The sequence below is a fragment of the Lissotriton vulgaris genome, chromosome 3_1 (genome assembly GCF_964263255.1).
Source record: "Lissotriton vulgaris chromosome 3_1, aLisVul1.2, whole genome shotgun sequence".
NCBI lineage: Eukaryota > Metazoa > Chordata > Amphibia > Caudata > Salamandridae > Lissotriton > Lissotriton vulgaris.
Window position 1 is genome coordinate 2,101,979,880 of NC_141689.1, and position 18,919 is coordinate 2,101,998,798.

The following is an 18,919-nucleotide window of genomic DNA, read 5'->3' on the forward strand; positions in this document are numbered from 1 at the left end:
GCTCAGCCTTCAGCAAAAGTGGTTACTGTTACACAACGGCTGCGAAAATGTGGGGCTTTGAGGCTCTCTCAGGAGGGTTCTATGGGGTGAGGCTGATCTGATTGGTTGTTGCAAGTTTTTGGTCTCTTTTACAAAAAGAGGTAGATAGGCTACAAAATGAGATGAGGCCTAGGCCTTACTTTCTCTTTTGTGCATACTGCTTTGGTATTATCTATTTACCGATGCTCCCAGGCTGACGACAGGAAATGATACAAAGCATGGGAATCTATGAAAGTTACCAATTCTGGGGAACCAAAGTTACAGGTAAGTAACTTGTTTTCTTATATGGTTTAGGGTAGTAGGAAAGCGGCCCGCTCCTTAGCAAACCTACTACTCCTAGCTGCTAAGCAGATCCTTTTGGATAGTGGGGGACATTATCCCACACAGTTGTGGTATGGAAAAAATCACTCTTGACTTACAGTGCACAGAAGGACTGATCTTTACCATATAGCACTCACTTCTTTAATAGTTTGCACCAGACAATAGTGAACTGAGTTTCATCCAGGCCCTACAGATCCTACTGAGTTTTCTCCTTTGATATAGTACAAAGAATAATACACAGACTTTAAATGGATGCCGAAAGTCCAGTAGTAAAGGGCGCTATATTCATTTTGACGGTACTAGGGGTGGGGACTGTGGAGGTGTATAAAGTCAAGTTACTGCTTTTCGTCAATGTTATGTCTTGTTAAAAAATCTCAATAGTTTATTGAATTGTAACTGAATGTAGTGGGTGGGGATTAAATATACCTAGATCCCAAATGCTGTAGAAGCAATCCTATATTCCTATGTACTTCATCGTTGATGTTTTTATATATCTGTATATCACTGTATGTACTGATGGATTTCATATTCGGATATGAAAGTTGTTTCTAGTGTATCCGAAGTGGCCTTTAGTCATTATGCTTGCTAAATTTCATGTCTGTAGTAGGATCAGAAGTCATTTTATCCATGGTAGTAGAGTTTGCACATTTCTGCAAGGCATAACCTCGTTTTTAGTGGTGACCACTGAACGCTAGATTTTAGGAGAATAATGAACTCCTTATAGTATTCATGATTTTATGTTCCACAAACCTTTATTGAGGGAAAACGTATATAAACTGTCCTAAATTTCGTATATTTTATTTAGCTTTAGGATCCAACTAACCCTTTTCTAATGGGAACTCTCGTCAGCTGAAATGGCAATTGTTTCTTATATGTTGTGCGCTTACTACTTTGAATTGCATGCATGTTATACTGGAGGGCGTCCCAACAGGTGTTTCTTTTTTAATAGTGTTTTGCCACTTAGTTTTCTATACTGAGCCATATTCACCCCATCATCTTATCCGCCGTTCACCAGAGATCCAACACAGTCTTTAGACATCAAAAGTCTGATAACACCCTCACCAGCCAACTATCCTTCTTCACTCTCCATGACCTTATTGGACCAAAAAGGATTAGGAAACCATTGAAATAAGACATTGTGCTGTGTGATTAAATGTGAAAGTGCCGCAGTGAGGATGGACCACCATAAATAGAAAGTGTAAGGGCTGGGGTGCACAGCTCAGTGATACTTCGCTCATTCCGTCTCCATTCCTTGTCCAGTCAAGTCCACCAATTCAGATATGGGTTCAACGTGTTACAGAGCACACACCCACAACTAATCAACAGAACCTGCCCTATATTCACTTATAAACATTCCTTGTATTAGAATGAAATATTCGATTTCCGTAATCTTTGGGGCCCTACTTTTCGCCGTAGTCAAACCTTACTTTGTTTTATTTCTGGCATGTATTGTGTGGTTCGTATTTTGTTATATCCTGAGGTCTTTTTTGTTTTTCTTTTAGATCACGGTTGTCATCTGGGTTGTTATACGTATCGGTCCCAATGGCTGTGAAAGCATGGAATTTCATGATAGTGGGCTTCTGCGGTTTAAACAAGTTTCCGATATGGGAGTGATCCATCCATTATATAAAAGCACAGTTGGAGGAAGACGCAATGAGGATTTAGTCATCACTGGCAATAACCAACCGGTAAGGTTTTTGTGCATGAAAATAGCACAATAGGAAGGTGCACAATCAGTAAGCAGAAAATGTATGTATTCAACAGTAGGAAAGCTCATGAATTAATTTGCGCACCATTAATAACAGACATTATTAATTTGTCATTGCCACACCTGCAGCAGGAGAATTCAGGATATGAAATAAAAAAAGGTCCTAAAATACGAGTGATACAAGAGTGCAACTGTTGTAAAGCTATATAGAGCGTTCCTGAGAATGGATAAAACGTGTTTTACATGACATTATGGAAATCCTGTTATAGGAATGAATGCTACAATCTGTTATCAAGAATGCCAATTTTCTCTAGGACCTCAGTATTTGTACTTGGTTCCTAATGACCATTTCTGGTTGGATAATTATAAATCAATCATTAGGATTTCTACAAATCTGTTTGTGAGAAACACTTTTCGGTAGGGCACTATGCTATGTTTTCCAAGAGTAGAACCTGTACATAGACAAACGTAATCACATTTTGAATACTGTGCTATAAATACTGCTTACAACGTTATATAAAAGGCATCTTAATACAGGTCAGGCCAGTTCGCCACTGACTATGGGAATTGAGAGAAATGAGTTACTCCTTGTGATAAGTATGGCCATTATCCTTTCGACTAGTGAAGGCAGGTATTTCTGCAAGCTTGCTGAATTACCAAGTACCTCCTCTTTGAGCTTTGACTGTCAAGGAGTAGCAAGGTTTAACATTATATATGCTCAGAGTATGACGCGAGTATCACTAACAATAAATAGAATCTCCAAGGAGTGTTATTCTTTGAGTAAAAGAAATAAGACGTGGTTTACAATTAAGGAAATATGCTTAGTAAGTTCAGACTGCCTTATGGCTTGAATCACATTTCTGATGACAATCATAGTTACTCTGTTACTAAGTTTGTGTTTCATTTGTCCAGTGAGCAGTAGAAGCATGTACACACTTGCAAAGGATGGTAGCCCAGATTCAAAGTGCATTGCTGTATCATTTCCTGACCATTGTGTGTGCCAGCACACGCATTTTAGCGCTTGCAGTTTTTAAAGTGCGAAACTTGAACCAGGGAGCATTGGACAAACAAAAAACTTTATGGCAGTCAGTGCTGCTGCTATCAAAGGTTCAAATACGAGGTGCTACAGCATCAAAGCGAAGGCACACAGACACTCATGCCTCCAATTGGTGCAACTGCAGACAAAGCCACCTGTGCAGCAACTGTCGTGCTCTCACCTTGTGTTGCCTCAGGAGTGCCACGAAGGAAGAAGTTAGGTCCACAACTTCACCCTATCACCATCATATGCTAGAGTAGAGCCTGGTAACATCTACTGGTGATTAGGGGGAAGGAGGGAAAACATAACAAGGGAAGGAGGAAATAACAAGAAATTTTCTCCAATCGATGTGGTCAGGATACCTGCAAAGCTTCGGTATGCGTCTACAGCATGAAGAGAAAACATAAGATTAATGTCTGCCCCTGCCTATCTTAATTTTACGGTATGTGTGTCTTATGTTAATATGTACGTTCTATCTCTGTGTCTTTTCCTCTTGAGAATATTGTGATTACGTAGCTTTGATGTGAGGATTTCCTGACTCTAGGGTAGAAACAACTTGCTGTCAGTGTTTTATCTTATTGAGGGAGTAATGAATATCTCTGTACTTGAATCCCTTGCTCACCATATAAATAGACTGGAGACTGTTTAATAAATAATCAAATTACCATCCTGAATCTTGTCTAAATGCTTACTATCAGCATCAATACATGAAGTTTATATCAATAGTTCATGGCATGTTATATCCACATGAAAACCATGAAGCAAATACCATGTAATTATTTACACACTCAATAGCGCCCAAACCGCCATTAAGTACAAGAAAATAACAAAAGAAGTTGTATAACAACAGAAAACCCTCAGTCAAGATATGTACTTCCAGGCTGACTAATGCGAGGGTTTGAACGAAGCTCAAACACTTCCAAATATACACATGTGACTAAATAACGAAATGCCACAGGAAAGCAATGAACACCCCGGATAACACTTAATCAAGCTTACAGACTCTCTGAAATCCGACGCTTCACTCACGACGCATAGACCCGCGTTCCGCCGCGAACGCCACCACCGAGACCCGGCGAGAAAACAGGAACTTGCTCGAACGCAAAGTGCTTCCGGAAAGGAGAGAAGGGCTTAAGACTCGCCTCCTTTCCTCATGCGCATGCGCTAACGTTCGCGCATGCGTCTAAGTGGACAGTGTCGTCCATCTTGCCAACCACTTCCAAGTCTTTTTGCCAACCCCGTTTGCAAGCATGACAGTACACCCCTCCCAGGAGTCCCCCAACCGGTTTGGGCTTGTCAGGATATCTCCTATGAAAGGCACAAACTAGACGAGGTGCATGTACCTGACTAGCAGGTTCCCATGTACGTTCCTCAATCCCATACCCTTTCCAATGAATCAGGTACTGAAGACATCGGCGTACTCTTCTAGAATTAATAATAGCCCACACTTCATATTCCTCATTATCATCAATCATTGTGGGAATAGGTACAGCAGGAAGACGAGTACCGGGTTCAACAGGCTTAAGGAGAGAGACGTGAAACACAGGGTGTATTTTCATGGAGGTAGGTAGATCCAGTTTCATAGCGACAGGATTCACTATTTTACTGATGGGAAAGGGACCTACGAATGTGGGTTTGAATTTACAGGCTCCTCTCAAGGCCAGATATTTGGTGGACAACCATACTTTTTCACCAGACTGATAAAGGGGTTCAGGTTTTCTCTGTGTATCAGCCCTCTTCTTATACTCAGTCTTGGCTCTATCTAAATTATCTTGTATGTTTGTATGCACTGTTTGTATATGTTTAACCAGATCTGATACAGCAGGGGTATTACACCAAGAGGACAGAGGCATAGGCAATACTTTGGGATGAAAGCTGTGAGACCCATAGAAGGGGGTATAGAGGGTGGAGAAATTATGACTATTATTATACGACAGTTCAGCAAGCCATACCAAATCATCCCACTCAGTTAGTGTTTGTAGTGTCTGACACCTAATGAATTGCTGAAGGCTATGATTAACTCTTTCTGTCTGTCCGTCTGTTTGAGGGTGGTGACTGAAAGACAGACGAACATAGATTTTTAGCTGTGCGCATAACTGTCTCCAGAATTTTGAGACGAATTGAGCACCCCTGTTCGTGATTAATACCGAGGGAAGGCCATGTAGCCTAACAATGTCGTGCAGAAAGGTGGTTGCCAAGGATTTGGAAGAGGGAAGGCTCTTTAAAGGGATAAAATGAGCGGTCTTAGTGAACATATCCACCACAACTAAAAGGGTGTGGTTTCCTCTTTTGGTGCATGGGAGTTCAACAATAAAATCCATAGACACTGTGTGCCATGGGTTAGGAGGAGTGGGTATAGGTTTGTACAATCCCACGGGCCCTCCATGGGACACCTTTCCTTGTGCGCAAATATGGCATGTTCGTACATATTGTTGAACATCATGCGCCAAATGAGGCCACCAACAATAGCGTCTCACTAGTTCTAGGGTTCTCTTGTAGCCTGGATGGCCTGCTACGCTTTGTGTGTAGCACCATTGTAAAACCTGCTGCTGTAATGGTAATGTAGGGACAACTAATACTCCTTGAACATAATGTAGACCCTGCATCATCTGAGATGTATGTTTTCCCAACAGAGTTGTCATTGCGGGGTCTTGTTTTGCATCACCTATGCGTTGAAGGAATTGTTTCTCTACGGTTAATGAACCTATAACCTTCTGTGTGTCAAGGATAGTAGGTGGTTGTTCAGTAACAGGAATGGGCTCGAACCCAATACGGGACAAAGCATACGCTTTTCCGTTTTTTCTGCCTGCTCTGAAATGGATGACAAAGTCTTATTCACTGAAGAACTGGGTCCATCTTAATTGTCTCATTGACAAGGCTCTGGCTGTTTTCAAATATTGTAAATTCCTATGATCCGTTAGAATCGTGACAGTATGGTGGGTACCTAAGAGATATTGACTCCATTCTTCTAAAACCTTCTTTATGGCTAGAAGTTCCCTTTTTCCCACAGCATAGTTGGTTTCAGCTGTTGTGAGTTTAAGGGAATAATATGCCACAGGATGTAAGACCCCTGTTTCTGCGTCTGCTTGAGATAGTACCCCACCCACCGCAACCTGAGAAGCGTCTACTTCTACGACAAAAGGACTCTTTTGATCAGGATGTCTTATGATGGGTGCTTGTGTAAAAGCTTTCTTTAATTTACAAAAGGCCTCATCAGCCTCTTTAGACCACACAAAAGGTGTACCTTTACGTAACCATTTGGAAATCGGAGCAACTACATCAGAAAATTAACTAATGAATCTTCTGTAGAAGTTCGCGAAACCTATGAATCGCTGTACATCTTTGACATTTGTAGAAAGTGGCCATTGCATGATGGCAGTGACTTTCTGGGGATCCATTTATAAACCTTGAGCAGAAACAATATACCCTAAATAGGTTACTTGCAGTCTATGAAAGAAACATTTGTCCAGAACAAGTGGTTGTCTTGTAATTTTTTCAATACGGCTTGCACATGCAGGTTGTATTCTTCCAAAGTGTTTGAGAAGATGAGTAAATCGTCGATGTAAGCTATCACGCATATATCGAGGAGATATTTCTATACCTCGTTGATGAAATATTGAAATGCGGAGGGAGCATTACATAGCCCAAAGGGCATCACGAGATACTCGTATAACCCGTATTTGGTACAAAATGCTGTATTCCACTCATTTCCTTCTTTTACTCTAACGAGGTGATATGCTCCCCGTAAATCCAATTTCGTGAACCATTTAGCATCTTTGATTTGGTCTAGTTGCTGCTTCAGCCGGATACCACACGTTTCTGTGCAAGGTAGGCAGGGGAGTTGGAGTATAAAGCTTTGTGTGTGATGCAAGCCAGTTTGAGTTGGATTCTGGCCTCGAGCGGGAGCCAGTTCAAAGCTTTCAGGTATAGAGAGATATGGTCAAATTTTTGGGAGCTTGTAAGAAGTCTGGCGGCGGCATTAAGGCATGCTTTTAGGGGTGCCAGGGAGATCTTGGGTAAGCCTGAGAGAGTGGAACAACCGTATTCCAGTCTAGAGATTACTAGCGCTTGAACTGCGCTTTTTAGGTCGGTAGTGTCAAGGAAGGCTTTCAGTTTCCAGAGATAGCTCAGGTGGAATCTGGCTGATTTGACCATCGAGTTGATGTGGTCTCGCATGTTGAAATTACAGACCAGGGTTATTCCCAAAGATTTTGCTGAGTCCACAATGGCCGGTGGGCAATCTAAGGCTGTGATAGCCTTGACCCATAACTGCATCTCGGGATTCGTTTTGGGGGAGATGAGGAAAAATTCTGTCTTCTTGGCGTTAAGCTTAAGTTGATTGGAGGTGAGCCAGTGGACAGTTGATTTCAGGGCCTCGTTCAGGGATAGTATGTCCTCAAGAGAGGAGGCTTTGATGTAGAGCTGAGTGTCATCAGCATACATATGGTAGGAGATATTCTCTGTGCGTAATACTTCAGTAAGTGGTTCAAGATAAAGGTTGAAGAGGGGTAGGGGACAGGGTTGATCCTTGAGGGACTCCGACCTTGACCGGCGAGGGAGCAGATAGTTTGCTGTTAATTAGGAATTATTGTGATCGGTTATGGAGGTAGGATTTAAACTATTCTAGGACAGAGCCATTCAAACCCATCCTCAGTTTGAGGCATTCAATTAGTTTTTCGTGGTTGACCGTGTCGAAGGCCGAGGATAGATCTAGGAGGATTAAAAGGCATGTTTCCCCTTGGTCCAGGGCTTGGAGGGTATCGTCCACGATGTGAAGCTTGGTTGTTTCAGTGCTGTGCCCAGGTCGCAAACCGGTTTGGAAATCATCTAGAAGGTGGAAGTTGTTGATCTACTGACTTAGTTGCTGTTGTACACACTTCTCCAACACTTTGGCTAGGAGGGGGATGTTGGAGATAGGTCTGAAATTTTCGGGGATGGCTGGATCAAGCGATGGTTTTTTCAAAATGGGGAGGACTTGGCCGCCTATCAGGGAGTCAGGAATGGAACCCTGCTGGAGCGAGGCGTTAATTATTGCGGTCCAGCTAGGGATAATGGATTGGGCGACAGCCGCTAGGCAGTTGGAGGGGAGCGGGTCGTTGAAATGGTTATTCGGGTTTAGGGACGATAAGGTTTTAGAAACTGAGTCTTCATCATAGAGATTGAAGTCAGTCCAGAGTGCTTGATTTTTTGGTAAAGATTGTGGGGGCATCGTAGGAGGAGGGAGAGGCAGGCCAGGAAGGGATAGGGAGTATGTGGCGGCATTAAGTTCATCTAAGGCTACGACTTTGTCCACGAAGAAGAAGGAGAATTCCTCAGCTGATATTAAAGCCTTGGGGGCTTCTTTCGAGGTTTTGACCAGTTTGTTGGATAGGTGTTTGACCAGATCAAAAAGCTTACGAGGTCTGTTCTTGGCGTTCTCAAGTTCGAATCTGAAAAATTCTTTCTTTGATTTCAGGACGTTCTTGTTGTAGGCATTTCTGGCCTGGCGGAGAAGTTTTAGATAATCGGCGGAGGGGTCCTGTCTCCAGATTCTTTCGGATTGCCGGAGGCATCTCCTTTCATTTTTGAGTGGGCCAATGAACCAGGGGTTCCTATCTTTAGTTTGGGTTCTTTTTAGCTTTAGTGGGGCTAGGTCATCCATAATGTTCGAGATAGTTGCGGAGTAGTGGTTATTGAGGTCATTGACCGTTGAGCAATGTGGGGGGAGGGAGGTCAGATTTGCAGCGAGCCTCCAGTTCATTGTGGTCCAGGTTTCTAGTATCTCTAATCCAGCGTTTGGGAATCACTAGTTGAGGGGCCGTTATCTTGTGGGTGTCATGTAGCAGGAATGCGATGGCTTGGTGGTCAGGCCATTCACACAGGTCTATGGAGATAAGCTTGACTGTTGATTCCTTGGAAATGATCCAGTCAAGGGTGGCCCCTTTTGAATGTGTTGGGCGAGAGCAGGCTTGGGTCAGGGCTTGATCGGACAGGAGGTCTTTGATGACGTTGACATGAGAGTCCTTGGGGTAATTCCAATGCAGGTTGAAATCGCCCAGGAGGATATCTTTGGTATTGGAGGAGAACTTAGCAGTAATAAGTTCCATGAGGTGGTCAGTGAAGGAGTCGTTCATGCCAGGGGGATGATAGATGATGTGTAGGTTGCACAATAGGGTGGAGTTGTTACAAATGGAGAGTGCGAGGTATTCGCAAGAGTCAGAGGAATCAGCCAGATGTTCAGATGCTGAGGTTAGAGCGGTAGATGCAGGCGATGCCCCCTCCTTTCTTGCTAGATTGTCTGCCCAGCCTGGCGATGTTATAACCGGGAGGGACTAAGAGGTCTAGGCAAGGAGATGAGGATTCGTTGAGCCATGATTCTGTTAGCTAGGTCGAAGTTTTTGTTTAGGATGAGTGCAGCAGTGTCAACGGCGTGCTTAAACGCCGATCGCAGTTAATTAAGAGGTCAGACAGAGAGGAATCTGCAGGGGTGTCGGGAGTCAGGGTAGATAAATGTACAGGCGCAAGGTTACTCTTGACCATACTTCTGTTGCGGAAAGTAGCCGATCTGTTGGTGTTGATAGAGACTGTGCAGATGGCATGTTCGGCTCTCATGCCTTGCGGGCAAAAGGGTGGTTGGGTCCGGGTTGTAGTCGCTAAGGATGGAAAGGATTTCCTCTTCAGTAAGGTCAAGCAGCTAGGGGTGTGCTTGTGAGGGCGAAGGTGTCTCAAGGGTGCTTGTGTAACCCTTTGGTGTGAGGGGGGGTAGAGTTCTACTGGGTTTTGATGTTGGCGAGGGAGAGTTCAGCAAGGTGAAGGAGGTTCATAGGATCTAGTATGGAGGTGTGGATACTCTGAGTTAGTTTGGCCGCTCTGGAGTGCAGTGATTTGAAATCCCTATAGGAAAGAGATGTTAGCGGGTAGGGAGGCAGTGGCTCTGGGATGGTACTATGGGACTCACGGTAAAGGGGGGGCGTTAGGGGGTGGGAGGGTGGTAGATCTAGAGTCTTAGTAAAGTGACAGAACTCCCGCCTACAATACTCGGGCCAGCTACCGGAACCTTGCTGGCCCAAACCCAATGCACAACGGTGCAAACTAAAAACATTGTGCATGTTGCTTTCGCTACGGGGGTGCATGCCTATAGCCAGGTCAGCTGAGCTAAAGCGTCACAAGCTTCACATAGCCCGGACCCCTGTTACCTTCACATGTCGCAGTTCCGATATTATAGGTATGGCATCCTGCAGCCAGGTGCAAGACAGTAGGGGCCGGGGTCAACAGTTATCTCACTACCACACAGTACGGGAGTCACCATCACCCCAAGAACCCATCAGTAGTCTGGGGTGTAATGTTACTGAACAAATTAATAATGGATCCTGAGTCCGAGTGGTGCGATGCCTCATCAGAGGAGTCCGACAGGATTGGATGGGCTTCATCCCTGAACCAGATGGCTGCTTCAAGTGTCTCTGCTTGGTCCTGCAAGGCTTGCTCCGAAGCGGGAGTCCTGGGTTTAGCCGCCAGCCCCCCCCCCCCCAGGCGTTGTGATTTGCGTACTCGCCGCGGCCTCGAAGAGGCAGGGGCCAGGTGTGAGGAAGGCCCAGATCTGACGGGGGGACATAATTTCAATCCATTCTGCCACTTCATCCGGAGACTCAAAGAATTGTGTCTTATGATCATGGATCACCTTCAGTTTAGCGGGGAATAGCAGTGCATATTTAACATTCAGTGTCCTGAGCTTGGCCTTCACGTCTTGGTAGTTGGAACGCTGGCGCTGAACCAGTGCGGTGTAGTCCGGGTATAAGGAAATCTGCTGGTTCTCATACTGTATATGGGACAGCTCTCTAGCCTTTTACAGCAGGACCTCCCGGTCTCTGAAGTTTAGCACATTGACGATGAGGGGCCGAGGGCGGGCCCTTGCCATTGGCCTCCCCGTCTGCACCCTGTGCGCTCTTTCCACGCAGAAAAGATCTGAGAGGCCCTCGGGAGCCACATGCTCCCTGAACCACCTCTCCATGAATCCGGTAGCGTCAGACCCCTCGCAACCTTCCAGCATTCCTATGACGCAGATGTTATTGCGCCGGGCACGTCCTTCAGCATCGTCCTCCCTCTCCCTCTCCTGTAGACGCGCAACCTGTTTTTCGAGCAGCACAATCTCAAGTAGCCAGAGGGGGCTGTAGGCAGCACTCCTCTGGGCGCTCCCCCCGATGGTAGTGATGCAGCCAGGCAAGGGGGAACGAGGGAGAGTAGCAGGGAGTAGGCCCTGCCCACGTAGTCACAAGGCCCTGCCGTCAGGCACGGCACGCCTCCAATCAATGCCAGCAGTGGTCTCACTTGATCCTGCCGCCTGCGTCACCGTGCGCAGCTTTTCCACAAGTATTGAACCATGTAGTCAGCCCCACGAGGGCTCCGCTCCCCACCCCGCCGTCCACAGTAGCAATTAGTGTCTGTAAACAATTGGTAGGAGCATCGCGCCGGTTGGTTGCAGCCACATCCAACAGAGGTGGATGAAACGTGTGTAGTCGAATGCCTGCAATGCCGGCTCTCAGATATTCACAGCCGCGTTAGCCACGGCAAGTCCGGGTGTGCCCATGTGCCACCCAGTTCGTCTTGAAGCAGCACATTCGCACTGCCCCTCCTGGGGCCGCCAGCACAACAGTCCTCTTGCGTGTGGCCGCCCGATGCCTCAACACAGCTAGGGAGCACACTCCCTGGCTCACCTCTTTCGTCCCACCAGCCCGAGGTGAACCCAATGAATCCCAGTGTTGTGGCCAGCCGCTCTCTCACAGCCCCGCCACAGAGGGGTGCTTCCAGTGATGAACACCCAGAGTGGGGCTTCCCCCAGCAGGCGTTCGGTGCTGTCACTCTACCCCCGGGGGCTTGCTCCGCGTCTCAGCCAGTCAGCACGCAAACCCGCTGCTTTTCACTCAGGCCCGCGGCCTAGGCCTCTCTCCCGCAACCGCTCCGGATCTCGTCTGCAACCATATTATGGACTACAAAGGGGTCCGCAAGTATCCCCGATCGCCCAGTCTTTTTTGTATTAAAGATGTAATGCCTTACATGCACGTAGGCTGCAGGATGTCGTCAGGATGGTGCTGCCACCGGAGGAGCTCGCTCAAGCAGCTGCAATTTGCCATTGCGGCTAGCTCCGCCCCCCTTCATGTAAGACCTTAAAAGTCATCCCGGCCAGGGTTCCACCTTCCCTGCTCTGGAACCTCAGTGTTATCATTGCACGGCTAATGGGCTCACCCTTTGAACCAATGCACTTGTGCTGTTTAGAATTCCTTTCCTGAAAAGTCGCTTTTCTTATTGCTATTACGTAGCTTAGGTGCACTGTGAGTTGCGGAGACTCAAATTACAAGAACCTTCCTTCCAGGGCCTAAATGATATGGTTGTCCTTAGGACTAACCCTAAGCTCTTCCCCAAAGTTGTGTCCCCTTTTCACCTTAACCAAACTATAGAGCTATCAGCCTTTTTCCCAGATTTGGTAGCATGAAGGGCTCTTCACACACTAGATGTAAAGCACGCTATTGTACTACATTGCTAGACAAAATCTTTTCATAAAACACCAAGTTATTTGTTGCTTTTGCACAACCTCATGAATATCACCATATATCAAAAGCAGGCATAGTGAAGCGGATTGTTAAATTCACCCAAACCTGCTACCTTAAAGTGATGAGAACCCTGCCCACTCCACCCAGACCTCACTTCACCTATAAAGCAGATGCCACCATTGCCTTTTTGGGAAATATCCCCATAGATGACATTTGTAAAGCAGCTTCTTGGTCAACTCCACAGTTATTTATTTATATAATTTGTAGAGTGCCAGAATCACCCCAACTGGGGTATCTCCGCGCTGTGACTGCCTTTTCCAACCAGGGAAGAGAGCATTAAAACAGTGTGGTTTTTAGCAGCTTTCTGAAGACTAAGTAGTTGGAACAAAGCCGCAGATGGATGGGCAGTTGGCTCCAGTAAAGTGGAGCCAGATATGAGAAAGCTTTCCCTCCCAACCAAGTTTGTTGTATGCGGAGCATGTGGAGGAGCTTCTTGGACCCAGAACAAAGGGTCCTGGTTGGTGTGTATCTGCAGGGCTGGACTGGGAACCAAAACCGGTCCAAGCAGATTGTGGGGGCATCGTAGGAGGAGGGAGAGGCAGGCCAGGAAGGGATAGGGAGTATGTGGCGGCATTAAGTTCATCTAAGGCTACGACTTTGTCCACGAAGAAGAAGGAGAATTCCTCAGCTGATATTAAAGCCTTGGGGGCTTCTTTCGAGGTTTTGACCAGTTTGTTGGATAGGTGTTTGACCAGATCAAAAAGCTTACGAGGTCTGTTCTTGGCGTTCTCAAGTTCGAATCTGAAAAATTCTTTCTTTGATTTCAGGACGTTCTTGTTGTAGGCATTTCTGGCCTGGCGGAGAAGTTTTAGATAATCGGCGGAGGGGTCCTGTCTCCAGATTCTTTCGGATTGCCGGAGGCATCTCCTTTCATTTTTGAGTGGGCCAATGAACCAGGGGTTCCTATCTTTAGTTTGGGTTCTTTTTAGCTTTAGTGGGGCTAGGTCATCCATAATGTTCGAGATAGTTGCGGAGTAGTGGTTATTGAGGTCATTGACCGTTGAGCAATGTGGGGGGAGGGAGGTCAGATTTGCAGCGAGCCTCCAGTTCATTGTGGTCCAGGTTTCTAGTATCTCTAATCCAGCGTTTGGGAATCACTAGTTGAGGGGCCGTTATCTTGTGGGTGTCATGTAGCAGGAATGCGATGGCTTGGTGGTCAGGCCATTCACACAGGTCTATGGAGATAAGCTTGACTGTTGATTCCTTGGAAATGATCCAGTCAAGGGTGGCCCCTTTTGAATGTGTTGGGCGAGAGCAGGCTTGGGTCAGGGCTTGATCGGACAGGAGGTCTTTGATGACGTTGACATGAGAGTCCTTGGGGTAATTCCAATGCAGGTTGAAATCGCCCAGGAGGATATCTTTGGTATTGGAGGAGAACTTAGCAGTAATAAGTTCCATGAGGTGGTCAGTGAAGGAGTCGTTCATGCCAGGGGGATGATAGATGATGTGTAGGTTGCACAATAGGGTGGAGTTGTTACAAATGGAGAGTGCGAGGTATTCGCAAGAGTCAGAGGAATCAGCCAGATGTTCAGATGCTGAGGTTAGAGCGGTAGATGCAGGCGATGCCCCCTCCTTTCTTGCTAGATTGTCTGCCCAGCCTGGCGATGTTATAACCGGGAGGGACTAAGAGGTCTAGGCAAGGAGATGAGGATTCGTTGAGCCATGATTCTGTTAGCTAGGTCGAAGTTTTTGTTTAGGATGAGTGCAGCAGTGTCAACGGCGTGCTTAAACGCCGATCGCAGTTAATTAAGAGGTCAGACAGAGAGGAATCTGCAGGGGTGTCGGGAGTCAGGGTAGATAAATGTACAGGCGCAAGGTTACTCTTGACCATACTTCTGTTGCGGAAAGTAGCCGATCTGTTGGTGTTGATAGAGACTGTGCAGATGGCATGTTCGGCTCTCATGCCTTGCGGGCAAAAGGGTGGTTGGGTCCGGGTTGTAGTCGCTAAGGATGGAAAGGATTTCCTCTTCAGTAAGGTCAAGCAGCTAGGGGTGTGCTTGTGAGGGCGAAGGTGTCTCAAGGGTGCTTGTGTAACCCTTTGGTGTGAGGGGGGGTAGAGTTCTACTGGGTTTTGATGTTGGCGAGGGAGAGTTCAGCAAGGTGAAGGAGGTTCATAGGATCTAGTATGGAGGTGTGGATACTCTGAGTTAGTTTGGCCGCTCTGGAGTGCAGTGATTTGAAATCCCTATAGGAAAGAGATGTTAGCGGGTAGGGAGGCAGTGGCTCTGGGATGGTACTATGGGACTCACGGTAAAGGGGGGGCGTTAGGGGGTGGGAGGGTGGTAGATCTAGAGTCTTAGTAAAGTGACAGAACTCCCGCCTACAATACTCGGGCCAGCTACCGGAACCTTGCTGGCCCAAACCCAATGCACAACGGTGCAAACTAAAAACATTGTGCATGTTGCTTTCGCTACGGGGGTGCATGCCTATAGCCAGGTCAGCTGAGCTAAAGCGTCACAAGCTTCACATAGCCCGGACCCCTGTTACCTTCACATGTCGCAGTTCCGATATTATAGGTATGGCATCCTGCAGCCAGGTGCAAGACAGTAGGGGCCGGGGTCAACAGTTATCTCACTACCACACAGTACGGGAGTCACCATCACCCCAAGAACCCATCAGTAGTCTGGGGTGTAATGTTACTGAACAAATTAATAATGGATCCTGAGTCCGAGTGGTGCGATGCCTCATCAGAGGAGTCCGACAGGATTGGATGGGCTTCATCCCTGAACCAGATGGCTGCTTCAAGTGTCTCTGCTTGGTCCTGCAAGGCTTGCTCCGAAGCGGGAGTCCTGGGTTTAGCCGCCAGCCCCCCCCTCCCCCAGGCGTTGTGATTTGCGTACTCGCCGCGGCCTCGAAGAGGCAGGGGCCAGGTGTGAGGAAGGCCCAGATCTGACGGGGGGACATAATTTCAATCCATTCTGCCACTTCATCCGGAGACTCAAAGAATTGTGTCTTATGATCATGGATCACCTTCAGTTTAGCGGGGAATAGCAGTGCATATTTAACATTCAGTGTCCTGAGCTTGGCCTTCACGTCTTGGTAGTTGGAACGCTGGCGCTGAACCAGTGCGGTGTAGTCCGGGTATAAGGAAATCTGCTGGTTCTCATACTGTATATGGGACAGCTCTCTAGCCTTTTACAGCAGGACCTCCCGGTCTCTGAAGTTTAGCACATTGACGATGAGGGGCCGAGGGCGGGCCCTTGCCATTGGCCTCCCCGTCTGCACCCTGTGCGCTCTTTCCACGCAGAAAAGATCTGAGAGGCCCTCGGGAGCCACATGCTCCCTGAACCACCTCTCCATGAATCCGGTAGCGTCAGACCCCTCGCAACCTTCCAGCATTCCTATGACGCAGATGTTATTGCGCCGGGCACGTCCTTCAGCATCGTCCTCCCTCTCCCTCTCCTGTAGACGCGCAACCTGTTTTTCGAGCAGCACAATCTCAAGTAGCCAGAGGGGGCTGTAGGCAGCACTCCTCTGGGCGCTCCCCCCGATGGTAGTGATGCAGCCAGGCAAGGGGGAACGAGGGAGAGTAGCAGGGAGTAGGCCCTGCCCACGTAGTCACAAGGCCCTGCCGTCAGGCACGGCACGCCTCCAATCAATGCCAGCAGTGGTCTCACTTGATCCTGCCGCCTGCGTCACCGTGCGCAGCTTTTCCACAAGTATTGAACCATGTAGTCAGCCCCACGAGGGCTCCGCTCCCCACCCCGCCGTCCACAGTAGCAATTAGTGTCTGTAAACAATTGGTAGGAGCATCGCGCCGGTTGGTTGCAGCCACATCCAACAGAGGTGGATGAAACGTGTGTAGTCGAATGCCTGCAATGCCGGCTCTCAGATATTCACAGCCGCGTTAGCCACGGCCAGTCCGGGTGTGCCCATGTGCCACCCAGTTCGTCTTGAAGCAGCACATTCGCACTGCCCCTCCTGGGGCCGCCAGCACAACAGTCCTCTTGCGTGTGGCCGCCCGATGCCTCAACACAGCTAGGGAGCACACTCCCTGGCTCACCTCTTTCGTCCCACCAGCCCGAGGTGAACCCAATGAATCCCAGTGTTGTGGCCAGCCGCTCTCTCACAGCCCCGCCACAGAGGGGTGCTTCCAGTGATGAACACCCAGAGTGGGGCTTCCCCCAGCAGGCGTTCGGTGCTGTCACTCTACCCCCGGGGGCTTGCTCCGCGTCTCAGCCAGTCAGCACGCAAACCCGCTGCTTTTCACTCAGGCCCGCGGCCTAGGCCTCTCTCCCGCAACCGCTCCGGATCTCGTCTGCAACCATATTATGGACTACAAAGGGGTCCGCAAGTATCCCCGATCGCCCAGTCTTTTTTGTATTAAAGATGTAATGCCTTACATGCACGTAGGCTGCAGGATGTCGTCAGGATGGTGCTGCCACCGGAGGAGCTCGCTCAAGCAGCTGCAATTTGCCATTGCGGCTAGCTCCGCCCCCCTTCATGTAAGACCTTAAAAGTCATCCCGGCCAGGGTTCCACCTTCCCTGCTCTGGAACCTCAGTGTTATCATTGCACGGCTAATGGGCTCACCCTTTGAACCAATGCACTTGTGCTGTTTAGAATTCCTTTCCTGAAAAGTCGCTTTTCTTATTGCTATTACGTAGCTTAGGTGCACTGTGAGTTGCGGAGACTCAAATTACAAGAACCTTCCTTCCAGGGCCTAAATGATATGGTTGTCCTTAGGACTAACCCTAAGCTCTTCCCCAAAGTTGTGTCCCCTTTTCACCTTAACCAAACTATAGAGCTATCAGCCTTTTTCCCAGATTTGGTAGCATGAAGGGCTCTTCACACACTAGATGTAAAGCACGCTATTGTACTACATTGCTAGACAAAATCTTTTCATAAAACACCAAGTTATTTGTTGCTTTTGCACAACCTCATGAATATCACCATATATCAAAAGCAGGCATAGTGAAGCGGATTGTTAAATTCACCCAAACCTGCTACCTTAAAGTGATGAGAACCCTGCCCACTCCACCCAGACCTCACTTCACCTATAAAGCAGATGCCACCATTGCCTTTTTGGGAAATATCCCCATAGATGACATTTGTAAAGCAGCTTCTTGGTCAACTCCACAGTTATTTATTTATATAATTTGTAGAGTGCCAGAATCACCCCAACTGGGGTATCTCCGCGCTGTGACTGCCTTTTCCAACCAGGGAAGAGAGCATTAAAACAGTGTGGTTTTTAGCAGCTTTCTGAAGACTAAGTAGTTGGAACAAAGCCGCAGATGGATGGGCAGTTGGCTCCAGTAAAGTGGAGCCAGATATGAGAAAGCTTTCCCTCCCAACCAAGTTTGTTGTATGCGGAGCATGTGGAGGAGCTTCTTGGACCCAGAACAAAGGGTCCTGGTTGGTGTGTATCTGCAGGGCTGGACTGGGAACCAAAACCGGTCCAAGCAGAGTGCTTGACCTGCCCCCAGGGGGTTGGGGATGCAGCCGAGCTGTTTGCCAGGGCCGGTTTCTGACGATTTTGTTACGGGCCGATATTGTAGCTATGCTGCAAAAATGGCCTTGTAACAAAAACGCCCCCCCCCCCCCGCGGGATGCCAAAACTTGCCCCCCACCCTGGCGGCCCCCGGGGAAATGCCTGGGGCCCGCTATGGCCAGTAGGGCCCTGTGCATCTGACCAGCTTAGATGTCAGATATCATGGTCCCAAGTTGTTTAGTGATTTATAGACCAAGCAACAGATCTTGAATTTGATCAGTTTGCGGATAGGGAGCCAGTGAAGTTTTTTGAGTAAGGGGAGGAAACTTGTTCTGGGGTGGGGCAATCGGTCACTAACCGGACCACCGTATTCTGTACTGCCTGCAATTTGTTCAAGGAATACGTTTTACCAAGCACTATTGGATGGATATCTTAGCCCACCAGCAGGCTACGGTTGGCCATACAATCTAGACGACCATGTCCAAACATCTGCACCATACACTGACTAACCACCACTTCGGGGAGTGCTGCTTTACAGTCTATGCAGAGCATGTGTATCTACAGCCACACTTGCTATGGATGGAATGTGTTACTTACCTAGTGAGCATCTGTTTGTAGCGTGTAGTGCTGTAAATTCCAATGCTCCCTCCTACCTTCACGGAAGCCAGTGGTTGGTTACCTTTTTTTTCCATACTGTTTGCATAGTCACCACACTATCCTTACTCACCATCCCTTCTACCTCACCCGCTGGGCGAATGACAATCTAAAATTTCCAAATCCACATCATGCCTGGTGACACAA

The 18,919-nt window shown here is 47.7% G+C and overlaps 1 protein-coding gene across 1 annotated transcript in view; it reads left to right on the top strand.

The window, feature by feature from the left end:
- SGCB (sarcoglycan beta) overlaps positions 1-18,919 on the top strand; it is a 292,490-nt gene that overhangs the window by 119,720 nt on the left and 153,851 nt on the right. Inside the window, exon 3 of the mRNA XM_086962654.1 lies at positions 1,863-2,048. Within this exon, the coding sequence (XP_086818780.1) occupies positions 1,863-2,048 (186 nt within the window). The remainder of the gene's footprint in view (positions 1-1,862; positions 2,049-18,919) is intronic.